The sequence below is a fragment of the Miniopterus schreibersii genome (assembly GCF_964146895.1).
Source record: "Miniopterus schreibersii genome assembly, chromosome: 9".
NCBI lineage: Eukaryota > Metazoa > Chordata > Mammalia > Chiroptera > Miniopteridae > Miniopterus > Miniopterus schreibersii.
In genome coordinates, this window is record NC_138118.1 from 8427883 (window position 1) to 8442060 (window position 14178).

At 45.4% G+C, this 14178-nt stretch overlaps 1 protein-coding gene across 1 annotated transcript in view; it reads left to right on the forward strand.

Annotated features, from left to right (window-relative positions):
* Window positions 1-2340: 2340 nt before the first annotated feature.
* The window catches only part of KDM7A (lysine demethylase 7A), a 63702-nt gene continuing 51864 nt past the window's right edge, over window positions 2341-14178 (forward strand). The window contains exon 1 of the mRNA XM_081146528.1: window positions 2341-2595. Coding sequence (XP_081002654.1) covers window positions 2402-2595 — 194 coding nt within the window. The 5' untranslated portion in view covers window positions 2341-2401. The remainder of the gene's footprint in view (window positions 2596-14178) is intronic.

Sequence of the window (14178 nt, forward strand, 5' to 3'; positions counted from 1 at the left end):
GCGGGTAGTGTATACAGTGTGAAGACCCCGGACAAGGGATGCTTCATGACCCGGGCGGGATGAAGTGGATGAGTGAGATTTCATCACACTACTCAGAACAGTGTACAATTTAAAACTTATGAGTTGTTTACTTCTGAAATTTGCAATTGAATATATTCAGATCAAGGTTGACCACAGGTAACTGAAAACGTGGAAAGCAAAACCACCGAAAGTGGGTGGTGGTGGTTCTGTGTATTTACTTATTGATCAATTCTCTTGTATCTAACCAATCTCCCATCAATGTTGCTGCCTACTCCTCTGCTAGACTGTACTCTTCCCTCTCCCCATGCTGACATCCCAAGGCCAAGTGGCCCCTCCAGGAAGGTGAGGGGAACACCCCACACCAGGCGGCTTCCCTGTGTGGATACCTCCTCACTACTGTCCAACATGACAGCTTTGGCTGTCTCCCCATCTCTGACACATTGTTGTGGTGTCTTCTAGTAACACACATCTCCTACACTGTACTTTTACTTTTACTTTTTATTTTTTGTTAATCCTCAATGGAGGATATTTTTTCCCATCGATTTTTAGAGAGAGTGGAAGGGAGGGAGGAAGGGGGAAAAGAGAGAAACATCAGTGTGAAAGAGACACAAAGATTGGTTGCCTCCCACACCCGCCTGACCAGGCCAGGGTTGGAACCTGCAACCCAGGTACATGCCCTTGTCCCTGAATTCAACCCGGGACCCTTCCGTGCAGCTGGCAGACACTCTAAACACTCAGCCACACTGGCCAGGGCTCCTAGAATGTACTTTTAAAATACATGATCTCTTTTGCTTGTTATAAAACCTCTGTGACGTAGTTACGGAAGGTATCATTATCCATAATTTTTCTCTGAACAGGTCTTTAAGGATCTAGGTTCAAGAGAAAAGGAGCTGCCCAAGGCCGCACAGCTTACACGAAGCGAGAGCTCTTTCCACTCCACCATTCCCCTATGGCTCTCCACAAATGCCAGAATGACACTTTCGTTTTCTCTCCAGCAGAAATATGTTTCGAACTCATTTACTTTGTAGTCAACTCTGATTTCCAGGTGTTTCTTTCCTGCAAAAAATAGTGCCAAGCAGCCGTAGGAAAGGGATTGGCTGCAGAATCAAGAAAGTTACTTTAGCTTCAGCTCAGATCCGAGACTTCAGGCTAAAATTACACACTTTCGTCGGGGATAAAAAAAAGGCTAGAGTCGACCAGCGATTCTTTGCCTGAGGCTGGTGAGACGGGCGCCACGGGGAGCGCTTCCCAAGGATAGAAACGCCCGTGAGATGCAGGTACAAATCACGTGATTTAATGATCCGCAACATCCCTTTCAATCTTCGTAACTACGATTCCAAGGCAACCTCTCTCTAGTCAACATTCGTTAGCTGCTTTTATTATCAATCTCCTCCTTCATTCAAAAATATTAATGGCCAAGTACCATATGTCATTCGTTTTTTGCAGTATCCTTTCTCCGAGGTGTCTCCATCCCTTAGATTTTTACTCCCGTCTCCACGCTTGGGACCCGACAGCACTGGCGTCTAAGTCCTGCGATTCACAAACTCGCGGGGCGCCTCTGCAGTCCTTCCTCCGCCAACCGCATCTCGCGGCGGCCCCTCGGCTCGCGGGCATCAACGAGCTCCTTCCCCTGACAGGCTCCATCGACGCGTCCATCTCCTAGCCGGTCGGTGGGAACTCGGGGGGTGGGGGCGGTCTTCGAAGTTTGGGTGGCCCCCCAGCACGCTCCTGAGCCCCCAGCGCAGCATAAGCAGCTCCGCGCGCAGGTCGCGGGCGGGCGCTGACGGACGGCAGAGTCTCCCGGGCCGGAGGCGGCCTCGGCGGGGCTCTAACTTCCTCGGTTCCCCTCCCCGGAGCTCAGGCGCCGCTGCGTGTGCGGCCGCTCGCGGCGCAGGAACTTCCCCGGCCCGGCTTTCACTCCCCGGCGCCGCCGCCGCCGCCGCCGCTTCGCACGCGCCCGCCGCTCTCCGGGGGCCGCGCGTGTCCTCAGGGAGCCTCGGCCTCCCCTTGCCCCCCGCCCCCCCGCACAGGGCACCCCCCCCACCCCGCGTGCCCTTCAGCCGGTTCCCCCGCCCGGCCGACGCCGGGGCAGCGGGGCGCGCGCGCAGGCGGCCGACGACGTGCGCGACACGCACGGCCCCGCGCGGAGCGCCGGAAGGAGCCGGGCCGCGGCCTCGCGCGTCGTGCGCGCGCAGCTCCCCCCCCTCCCCCGCTCGCCGCCCGGCCCGCGGCCCCGCGCGCGCGCACTCGGGCGCCGCCGCCGCCGCCGCCTCCTCGGCTGCTGCTCCGGCTGCTGCAGGAGGCGGCGCTGGCTGGCGGCTGCGCTCGCTCCAGTCGGCGAGCGGAGCAGCGAGCGAGCGTGTGTGTGTGTTTTTTAAAGATGGCCGGAGCGGTGGCGGCGGTGGCCGCGGGAGCAGCAGCGGGAGCCGCCGCGGCAGCCGTGTCGGTGGCGGCCCCGGGCCGGGCCTCGGCGCCCCCGCCGCCCCCGCCGGTGTACTGTGTGTGCCGGCAGCCGTACGACGTGAACCGCTTCATGATCGAGTGCGATATCTGCAAGGACTGGTTCCACGGCAGGTAAATAACCCCCCTCCAGCCCCGCTGCCGCCGCCGCCGCCGCCGCCGGCCACCGGCCAACCGCCGCCGTCGCCGCCGCGCCGGCCGCCCGCGTCCCCTTCCGCCCGGCCCCGCGCCGCGCCGCGCGCCCAGCGGCCCGGGCACCGAGCCCCCGGCCGGGGCAGCGGGACGCGCGGGGCCCCGGGCTCGCCGGGCGCCGAGCGGGCTGAGGGGGGCCGGTGGGATCGCCCGGCCGGGCGAAGAGTCGCCACAACAAACGGGAACAAAGGGGGCCGGCCGAGAAGTTGGCAGGGGGAGACCGGGGCGAGGGGACGCGGCCGGGGCAGGCGCCGGCGCAGGTGGCGGGCGGAGCGCCGGCCGGGCCCGCCGCCCCTCGCGGCGCCCGCAGCCGGGCCGCCGCCCCGCCCGCCCGGCCGCCCGCCCGGGGCTCCCGGCCCGGAGTCGCCGCCTCGTCCCGCCGGCCGCCGCGCCTTCCTTCTCGGCAGCGACCGGGTCGCCAGCCCAGAGTGTCCAGAAACCGCTCTTGTCCCCTCCCCCGGCGGGTCCCCGTCGCGCCCCCTTCCCCGGGTCTTTATCAAACTTCCGCGGCCGGGGGCGCTGGGACGGGGGCGTCGGCAGCGCCCGCCCGGCGGGGCTGCACCGAGTAAACAGAGCAACAGATGAGGCGCTCTCGGGACTTCAAAGATGCCAGTCGGAAGTTTGGGGCCGGGGGTCCCGGGCCGGGCGGCGGGTCGGCTCGGACGGTGCCCCCCACCCGTCGCCCGGTCACACCGGGTCCTGGCGGGGGCCGAGCGGATGGAGTGGGCAGCGGGGCCCGAGGGGACAGCTTCGGGTCCCGAACCCCCCGCGCCGCCCCCGCGCCGCAGCTCAAACTTTACAAAGAGTGAAATTTCCCGTCGCCCGAGGGGCTGGCGACACCCAGGCGGCGCGGGGCTGGCGCCCGGGGGCCCGGTGCGGGCCAACTTCGGCCGGCCGGTGGGCGCTGCGGGCCGGGCGGCGGGGGCGGCGAGCGTCGCCCTGCGCCTCCGCCGCCGCCCGCGTTTGGGGTTTGACGTTTGTGAGAGCTCGGGCCGCCTCCGCCGCCAGGCCGCCGACTCGTGTGTTTTGTAATCAAAGTGTGAGGCTAATAAAGGGCGGCGCCACAGCCTCTTGACTCCGGCGTGGGAGGGATTCGCAGGCATTTAAACAAAGAAACTAGTTGGGGTTGGGCTCCCAAAGTCCTTATTTGGGTGTTGTGGGAAAGCCTGCGGTCACCTTTAGGTGAAGCAGGTTTCCCGAGCACCGTTTGGTGTTGAATCTTGGCGAGAGTTGGCTCCCGGGTAATAGCAGATATGGTGACTGTGATTGTAGGAAGTGTCCTTTGATTGACAGCAGGGCATTTAAATACAGCCTCCGCTCCCCCCTCCCCAATTTTACAGAAACGCTGCGCGACCAGGCCAGATGTCTCAGTCTCCCTCTACTGGCCCTGCGAGAGAAAACCCCTGAAGTTGCAGCGTTCATGTCGGTTGTTTGGGGCTAGGAACAGTTAGTTTTACTTAATTTTCAAGTACCGTTAGTTTCATTTAATCAGTTTTCAGTTTGCGCAGTTCTGACAGCAACAACGGAGAGAAAATTCAGCATAGTGTCACTGTATCAGGTAATCTTTAACAATCTGGCCTACGCTTGGGGAATATTACTACAACCTTGCCACATGTAATTAAGAATACATCATCCATGAGTGATTGTTTTCTTGAACACAGCAAAACGAGTTCTTTTTCATTACTCCACACTGATGTTTTTTCTGCATTTCTACTGAAATTTGGACATATCGAATCTTGCCAATTCTATTGCTACATCCTCTGTTCCCATAACATAGCATACCCTAGGCAGCCGGAGTAGAGATTATCCGAAAGTCTAGGTTACATATAGAATAAAGCCAGAATCCCTGGTGATGATGTAAATACTTATTTTTCAAAGAATTTTAGCTGCATAAGAAATTTGTTCCATTACGCAGTGTAGAGATTTGATAGGTTAATACATTTTAGGTTAGAATTTTATTTATCTTAATTTGGGTAACTCAACACTATAACCATAAAATGCCGCAGGTAGTTTACGGGGACTTTTGTAATGCATTTAACTATAAGTTTGAAAACGGGGGAAGCTGGAGGGAAAATAAACAGGGCATATGTGAGGAAGAGAGAATGGAGCCAGAGTAAGTGTGCTCTGCTTTGTCACGTAAAGTTGTGTGACTTCATGTCTGTGGAAGTGACTCTTAAATATATATTTCGAACCCAGTTTTTGTTGTTGTTGATTTTTGATCAGCAGTCCTTGAGAATTTAATGTGTTTCGGGTGTCAGAAACTAGAAAATCTAGTGATAGTGCTCCACCATGCAAAAGCAGTGTCTTAGTAGCAAGTTTAATTCTTAATGAAGTATTGGTAATTTGAGGTCTATATGTTTTTCCTGTGATCAATATTTACTTTAATGTTTGTTGTACCATGAAATGAGCGATTGTTTTCTTGAACACAGCAAAATGTTCCTTATGTATTAATTATTAAACAAATATCACTTGCTTATGTGAGAATTGGCCCCTAAAGTACAAAGGTGTAGCTTTCATTCCCATGCTCAGCTTTCCCTGGGTTTCCAGGGGTGGTCCATTTGCAGAGGAGGGAGAGGAAGTGGGTGAGTACAGAGGATTGCCTTTTCCTGGATATTTTCTTGAGAATTTTATTATTCAAGTAGAATTTTTTAAACTCAGTGAATCAGTGAATTTTGATATAAATTTAGATTTATTCTGCCTGGAGTTTCTGACATCTGAAAATCTGAAAAGTTTTTGCCTTAATTTATTCTGACAGGGAAGGAGGGCCTTTCCTTGATGCTTTGCAGCTAGGTAGCAGGGTGGATGAAACCAGCCTCCTCCAGGTTTGAGGTTGTTGAACTTTGTATCCTTGGTGTTCAGGAATTCCCATCCCTCAGTCTGCCTAAGCCCTATTTTTTAAGTGAGGGGGGGAAAGAACACTTACTGGGTACAATGTATAATTGATGCCCTTAACGAAAGAATTAACAGGGTTTTCCTGGGAAGGTTCCTTCCACATTAGAGATGGAGTTCTTCCTCTTTGAGTCCTTGGGAGTAAGACAAGCTTTTTTGTTGCTGTTAATCTTCACCTGAGGAATTTTTCCCCATTGATTTTTAAGAGAGAGAGAGAAGAGTGAAACGGTCGATGTGAGAGAGACACATCGATTGGTTGCCTCCCACAAGCACCCTGACCCACCAGGGATCAACCTCTGCAACCCAGGTATATGCCCTTGACCAGGGAATTGAACCTGTGACACTTGTGTGTGTGGGGAGACACACACACACACACGCACGTGCGCACACTCTAACCACTGAACCAAACTGGCCAGGGCAAGACAAGCTTTCCTGATAATGTCCCACCCCTTAATGTCTAGGCTAGATGTCTTTCCATAGTACACTTAATATCATTCTATGCAAAACTGCATCAATACCCTAATTAAATTGTATTTTAATGTCTTTGTCTCCCTATTAGACTGTAAACACCTTTGTTTGTTGGACTTTTTAGTTATACATTCTTTTTGATTGACAAAAGTAATATATTATAGAAAAATGAGAAGTATAGAAAAGTATCAGGAATATGAAAGTACCCATGTTTTCCAGAGATTACCACTATTTTAACATTTAAGGAATATATATATATGTATTAAAAACAACCTGGAATTCACTTTGTGCATTCCACTGTTACCTAGTTTCTTTCATTAATATATACTTTTCTCTGTATCTTTAAAGTTCTTTGAAAACATTTTCAGTGGCTGTATAATGTGTAATTTCACAGGAGTACAATATGTTGTAAAACCATTCCACTCTTGTTAGTTGGTTTTCTTATACCTTGTTTACTGCTTTTTCTTGTATTTCCTAATGATGATGGATGGTTGACATCATTCTAAGAACAAACCGTTGTGAGCATCTCTGATTATTTCCTTAGACTAAATCAAATGAGTTAATACATGTAAGACACTTAGAAGAGGACCTGGCACGTGTAAGTGCTCAAGAAGAAATTCCTTGAAGTAGAATTAGTATTCACAGGGCACAGATATTTTTAGGCTTCTTGTGCCTATAGCCAGATTGTCCTCTAGAAAGGTTATTCCAGTTTATACTCTCACCAACAGTGCCCACTTCTAGTTCCCCGCCTCCTCCCCAATCCACGGTATTATTAACCCTGTAACCCCGAATCCCAGCCAAGCAAAAGCTTAGCCAATCTGCAGATGAGTAGTTCCACCCAAAGACATACCCAAGATTATTTGTGGCAGCACTATTTATATTATCCCCAAATTGTAACAATCTAAATGTCATTAACAGTAGATTGGGTAAATTGTGGTATATTTATAAAATTGAATTGTCATCAGTTATTTAAAAAAAACACCACTACTGGTACACACAACAATGTGGTGAATCTCACAAATAAAAAGTTGAATAAAAGAAGCCAGACACAAAAGGGTGTACTGTTTGATGCTACTTATATGAAGTTCACATGCAGGCATAATTGGGTGAGAGAAGTCAGGCTAGTGCGTACCCCTGGGGAGCGCTGACTGAGAGAGGCCTGAGGGAGCTCCTGAGGTTCAGCAAATGTTTCCTTTCTTGATCTTGGGTGGTGGTTACATGACTGTATACGGATGTAAAAATTCACTGAGCTGTATGTACACTGAAGATTTTTTTCTTTTTTTTTTTCATTTAAAAATTTTTATTTGCATAGAGCTGAGCAAAATCAGCGTTTAGAAGTTTGTTTTTTAAATTTATTTTTAAAATTTTATCTTTATTGTTGAAAGTATTACAGGTGTTGAAGGTTTTTTAAAACTTTAATGTTTACCCGGTCGGGCGTGGCTAAGCGGTTTAGCATCAACCTAGGATCCAGGAGATCACGATTCGATCCCCAGTTGGGCGCGTGCAGGAGGCAGCCGATCAATGACTCATCATTGATGTTTCTCTCTCTCTCTCCCTCTCCCTCTCTCTCTCTCTCTCTCCCCCCCTCCCTTCCTCTCTCTGAAATCAATAAAGATATATTTTAAAAAAACACTAAAACAAGCAAACAAAAAAACCTTTAATGTTTAAAGTGTACTTCAATCATTTATATGTTAAAAAAATTCTAAATTTTCCGATTTGGTAGCTGACATACAGTATTTTATATTTTTATTTTGTTTTTTGTTACTGACTTGAATGGGGTTGCCCGGCGCTGTTCTTGGTGCTAGGGATATAGCAATGAACAAAACAAAGTCCTTGCTCTCTTGTAACTTATATTCGTGTGTGTGCACACGTGTGTGGTGGGGAGATTAGATAAACAGATGTATATGACAGAAGAAAAGAGTAATGCTGTTGGGTAGGAGTTTCACAGCTACTCTGGAGTCTCAGGATCAGGAGTTCAGTCAAACACTAAGTGCTTTATACCATGTGCTAGTCACTGCTCTGATTGCGTTAGATGTATTAACTCATCTAACGCTCATAGTCAGCTTGCTGGACAAGTGTTACTGTTGTCCCCATTTTACAGATGAGGACTCTTGAGAGTTAGAGAGGTCAGTCACTTTCCCAGGGTCACAAAGTTAGAAAAGGTCATAGAGCTTGCACCTGAGCTCAGGTGGGCTACCTCAGAGCTCAGGCTCTCAACCAGGAGGTGGTACTGGGTCTCTCTTCTCCTTGCCTGTCTCTGTCCTAGGGGGAGGGTGGTGGTGGTGGTGGTGGTGTTTGTGCATAGATGGAACAGATGCAAAAGGATTCCTCTGTAAACATTTTTGTTTTTGTTCTTTATTAAAATTATAGTCTTTAGCATAAATATGTTAATGATTGTAACTGCCTTGGGAACAGTATTTATAAAATATTTACTTGAAAAGTTTTTTAATTTAACTCTGTTTTCATCCTTGTAGTGGTGGATTTCTTATTGGAGTGTATTTTGAATTTTTAATTAGGGATGGGAAATTGAGTTTATTGAATGTCCAAGGGGAAGAATGCATTTATGTTTGCTGACCCTCAGTGAGGGGCTCAAGAATAAGAATAGAACAGGTGTAGAGGAATTCGATCATAAAGCAAGCTTTGGTTGGTTCGAGCAATCGAAACTCCACAATAATTCACACAGCTTTTGAACAGTTGGCTAGTGCTGATCTTGCAGCTGCTCCCAAGCTCTGATTCTTTTTGGAAGTTACATTTTATTACTGTAGTGATTGTTTACTTACTTTTCCATTGATATGAATATTATTCTTTTCCCAATAATTATAGTTGAATTAATGGTTACTTGTATGATTTTTGTGTGTGTCTGTGTGAGCCCTGGTTCCTTTTATTGGAGAATGGTTTTTAGAAACCGAGGTCTGGTACTTGGTGGGCTCATTGCTTCTAGGCTTTCCCAGTGGACAGAGCTGGAAAATATACTGATCACACACATCTGGATTTGTTTGTGTTGTATCTATCTGTATGTATTAAAAAACATAAGTTTTCATAATGATGCCTTTGATTCTCATGTAATACCACAGCGTTCATTTCAGCCCTCTCCCTTTCCTTACTTGTAACATTTTGTCTCACAGTGAGAAACCTAGCTCTCATGTGCAATAGATTTATTTTTTCAGTCCTGGTGTATACATAAAGTAGTTTCAGAATTTCTAACCCTTACCCTTGTAATAAACAAATTTGCTAACTAGATGACAGTATTTGTTTATAATTCTTTCTGTCTTTAACCTTATGATATCTAGTCAAAACATTTTCCAAAGTTAGGTTAGTTCTTCTTTCCCTCACTTCAGTATGTTATATCATTTATTTGTAGTACAGTAGGTTTATTTGTTACTGTTTGTGTTGCATTTTGGAGTCCTCCCACATCCTGGTTGGTTTTAATTGTTGGTTTATATTACGAGTATGTAAAACATCACTATCATTCTAAGTAGTCAGAGTTATATGAAAAGGTGTACTCAGAAGTTTCATGCGCTCTTCATCCCTCCTACGCCTTTCCTCCCTTTTCCCATCCCCTCCTGTAAGTAGGCAATGCCTTTAGTTTCTGGCTCATCCTTTCTGTGTGGCGTTTTTTGTGTGTTTTCCCACAAATGAGCAGATGCATGTGTTTTTTCTTATGTCTATTTTCTTTCCACGAAGGGAAGCTTGTGATGAATACTCTTTACTTCGCTTTTTCTCACTTAATAGTCTATACTGGAAATCAGGCTATGTCAGTTCATAGAGTTCCTCCTGTTCTGTTTAACAGCCATATGGTATGTACCTTGTCTTATTCGTCTCGTCTCTTGTGGGTAGGCGTTTAGGTTGTTTGTAATAGTTTGCAATTACAAACAGTGCTGTAATAAATAATCTCATGCATATGTATTTTCACGTGGTTGGAGGTACACCTTTAGGTTAGATTACTGGAGGTGGGATTACTTGGTCTAAAGATGAGTGCATATGTTTTGCTAGGGTTACCAGAGTTCCCTCCAAATGGTTGTACCAGTTTGCATTCCCACCAGCAGTGTATGAGAGTGCCCCTTTCACCACATTCTCGCCATCAGGATGTGTTGTCATATTTTTAATCATTGTCAACCTGATACGTGAAAAATGGTATCCATGTTTTGATATGCATTTCTCTAATTACAAATGGGTTAGGCCTGGCTTGCGTGGCTCAGTGGTTGAGCATCGACCTGTGATCCAGGAGATCGTGGTTCGATTCCCTGTCAGGGCACATGCTTGATGGTTATTTTCTTTTCCTTCTTTTTTGAAAATCGCCTGTTTATATCTTTTTCTGATTCTATCAGAGTTTTGGTCCTTTGTCCCTCAATTAAAAAAAAAAAAATCTTGATTTTAGAGAGAGTAAGTGAGAGGGAGAGAGAGAGAGAAATATCAGTGATGAGAGAGAGTCACTGATCGGCTGCCTCCTGCACGCCCCCTGACCAGGAATCAAACTGTGATCTCCTGGGTCATAGGTCGATGTTCAACCCCTGAGCTATACTGGCCAGGCTGTCCCTCAGTTTTTAAGAGGTCTTTATGTATTAGGGATATTAGCCCTTTGTGGCATATATAAATATTATCTCCCAGTTTGTAGTTGTTTTGCTTTTTCATTTTTGATCTATGGTGATTTTTTTGCCATGCAAATTTCCAAAAAATATTTATATAGTCATATTTATCAATCTTTTATTAACTCTTTTATTAGCAAGCCTTGTACCTACCCCAAGTTGTTAAAGAGCAGTTTACTTACATTTTCTTTTAGTATTTGTGTGGTTTTATTTTATTTTATTATTATTTATTATTATTATTTTTAAGTTTTCACTGGAGGACATTTTCTCCATTGATTTCTAGAGAGAGTGGGAGGTAGAGAGGAGGAGGGAGAGAGAGAGAAATATCAGTGTGAGAGAGACACACTGATTGGTTGCTTCCCAGACCCACCCAGACTGGACCACATGCACTGACCAGGGCAGGGAACATGCAGCCAAGGAATGTGCCCTTGACCAGGAATCGAACCCGTGACCCTTGGGTCCGAGTGAGCACAACCAGCTAGGGCAGTATTTGTGTGGTTTTATTTATTTATTTCATTTTTAGATCTCTAACCCATTTGGAATTTATTCTTATATATCGTATAAAATAGGGGTATAATTTTATTTTTTCCTAAATGATTACCCAGGTGTCCCGGCACTATTTATAAAAAGTCCATATTTGCCAAGTAATTAGACATGCCACCTTTATCATATGCTGAAACTCTGCTTATACCTGTGTTAATTTCTGCCCTTCCTGTTCTGTTCCAGTCTCTATTTGCCCATTCGTGTGCCGCATTGCACTGTTTTAGTGACGGGGGCTTTTATAGTGCGTTTTTAAGTCTGGTAAGGCTGGTCCCAGCCTTGTGGTCATTTGTTTCTAGGCGGGGTTTTTGTTGTTATTCTTGCAGGTTTATTTGTCCATGTGAACTCTAGTAGCATGTTGTTGAATTTCATTAAAAAGCTTGTTGATATTTTATTGGTATTACATTAAATTTTTAAATTAACTTGGGGAGAACGGACATTTTTGTAATGTTGAGTCATTCTGTCCAAGGACAAGGATGTCTCTTAATTTAAATCTACTTTTGTGTCTTTCAGATGTGTTTAACATTTTTCTTTATATAGATTTTGCACAATTGCTAATAAGTTTATTCCTAAATATTTAATTTCCCTTTTTACTATTATAAATGAGATTTTTCTCTACCACTTGCTTGCTAATTGGCTATTGGTTATGTATATGAAGACTTACTTTGAATGTTTCTTTTATATCCTGCTAACTTACTGAAATAATTGTTTGAGTTATATCATCAGCTCACTAGAGTTCATATCATAAGTAAATAGAGACAGTCTTACTACTCTTTACCTATTCTCATGCCTCTAAATGATTTCTCTTATCTAATGAACAGCAGTGGAGATAGTGGATGCCTTTCTTTGTTCCTAGTTTTAGTGGAAATGCCTTAATGTTACCTTATTAATAAGATACTAGCTTTAGGCCTCTTATCATATTAAGAAAGTATCCCTCAATTATTTTTTCAAAGTGTTTATCATAGATGTTTGTTGAATTTTGTCAAAGACTTCTTACGCATCCGTGGAGTACCATAAGCTTTTTTCCTTAGATCTGTTAATATGCATATAAGGCATTTAAAAACTTTTATTAAATTTATTGGAGTAGCATTGCTTAGTGTTTAGTAACGTTAGTGGTAGCCTAACGTTTAGTCTCCAGTTCAACAAACTCCCCTTTAACCACTTTTAATGCCACTAAGCCCCAGCCCCACCTGGAGCGATGAGCGCGTCCAGGCTCCCCAAGTATATAGGTTTCAAGTATACAGTTGTGTAATACATTAACTGTACATTACATTGTGTGTTCACCACCCAAAGTCAAGTCTCCTTCTGTCACCCTATATATGTTTGAACCCCTTACCCTCTTCTACCTTCTCCCTTCCCCTTTCCCTCTGGTAACCACCATACTGTTGTCTGTGTCTATGAAGTTTCTGTTTGTTGCTTTCTCTTTTATATCCCACATAAATGAAATCATATGGTTCTTGGCATATGGATTTTTTGTTTTTTTAAACGTGCCCTTGGCCAGAATCGAACCTGGGACCCTTCAGTACGAGGGCTGACGCTCTAACCACTGAGCCAAACTGGGTAGGGTGATGTATAATGTATTTTTAAGTGTACTTTATTAGCTCTAAGAAGAACAGCCTCATGGAAAAATATTCTGCATTATTGGATATTTAAGTTGTGTTTTGGTGATGCTTTGAACCTAAATTTAAAAATATTATTCTGTATCTAAATTTAAAAATACTACTGCCTTGCCCAGCTGGGCGTGGCTCAGTGGTTGGGCATCAACCTAGGATCCAGGAGATCAAGGTTCAGTTCCCAGTCAGGGCACATTCCTGGGTTGTGGCCTCGATCCCCAGTTGGGGGCATGCAGGAGGCAGCCGATCAAATGCCTCTCTCATCATTCATGTTTCATCTGTCTCTCTCCTTCCCCTTTCCTCTCTCTGAAATCAATAAAGATATATTTAAAAAAAATACTGCCTTTGGTGGTTTTTAGTTAAAATTGACAAACATAAGTGACATGGAGGAACAAACACTGAGCAAGTAAATGAATATAATAAGGATCTCTAATGCATCCATGATCCAGGAATTTCTCTAAAGCAGCATTTTCTAACCTGTGTTTGGTGAACCCCAGGGGTTTAAGGTATCCTGGGAGTTCACTTTTAATTTGCCCTTTGAAAAGACAGTGATTGTTTTCCTTTTAAAATGGGTTTGTTTAAAGCTTCTGCGTGTACATGAGCAAGCTTACGCAGGATAGTTGGTGGAAATCAGTTGAATGTTTTCAAGATTCAGTTATTGGGTTGGTTTGTCATTCAGCTGAATGCTACTAGCTACCATGATGGCTTTCACTTTAATTATTGTTGTTTTTAGAGAAAGTTTCAAACATGTACAAAAGTACATAGTATAATGTGCTCCCAGATAACCATCACTCTATTTAGTGATTATCAGTCATGACCAATCTCATTTCATTTAATCCCCCCATCCACACTTCCCTTGCCCTTACATGTTATTTTGAAGCAAATATGTGACAACATTATACCTGAATATTTCAGTATGCATGTCTGTAAAATAAGGCCTCTTAAAAACTACAGTACCTTTATTACAACTAAAAATAGACAGTTCCTTAATACCATCAAATACTCAGTGTTCAAGTTAAGGTCTACACATTGTGATTACTTGATATGTCTCAGTAGTTCTCTGCTGGATGGGATTTTGTACCCCCCATCCTGGGGACATTTGGCAATATCTAGAAACACTTTTCATTGGGAGTGGTGGTGGTATAGGAATCTAGTAAGTAGAGGGCAGGGATGCTGCTGAAAGTCCCACACAGCAGTCCCCACAAGAAAAGGATTTTCCAGCCCTAGATGTCACCAGTGCTTCTGCTGGGAAACCCTGCTCCACATTTTCACCTCGTGTCTTTTTCCCTTGCGGTTTGTTGCAGAATGCGGTGGTTTATCCTATGAAGTTTTTCCCTTTCCCTATTTTGTTATTACATCCCTGAAGCATCTTTGAACATGTTCATCTAATAGTGACGCCTATTTATCAG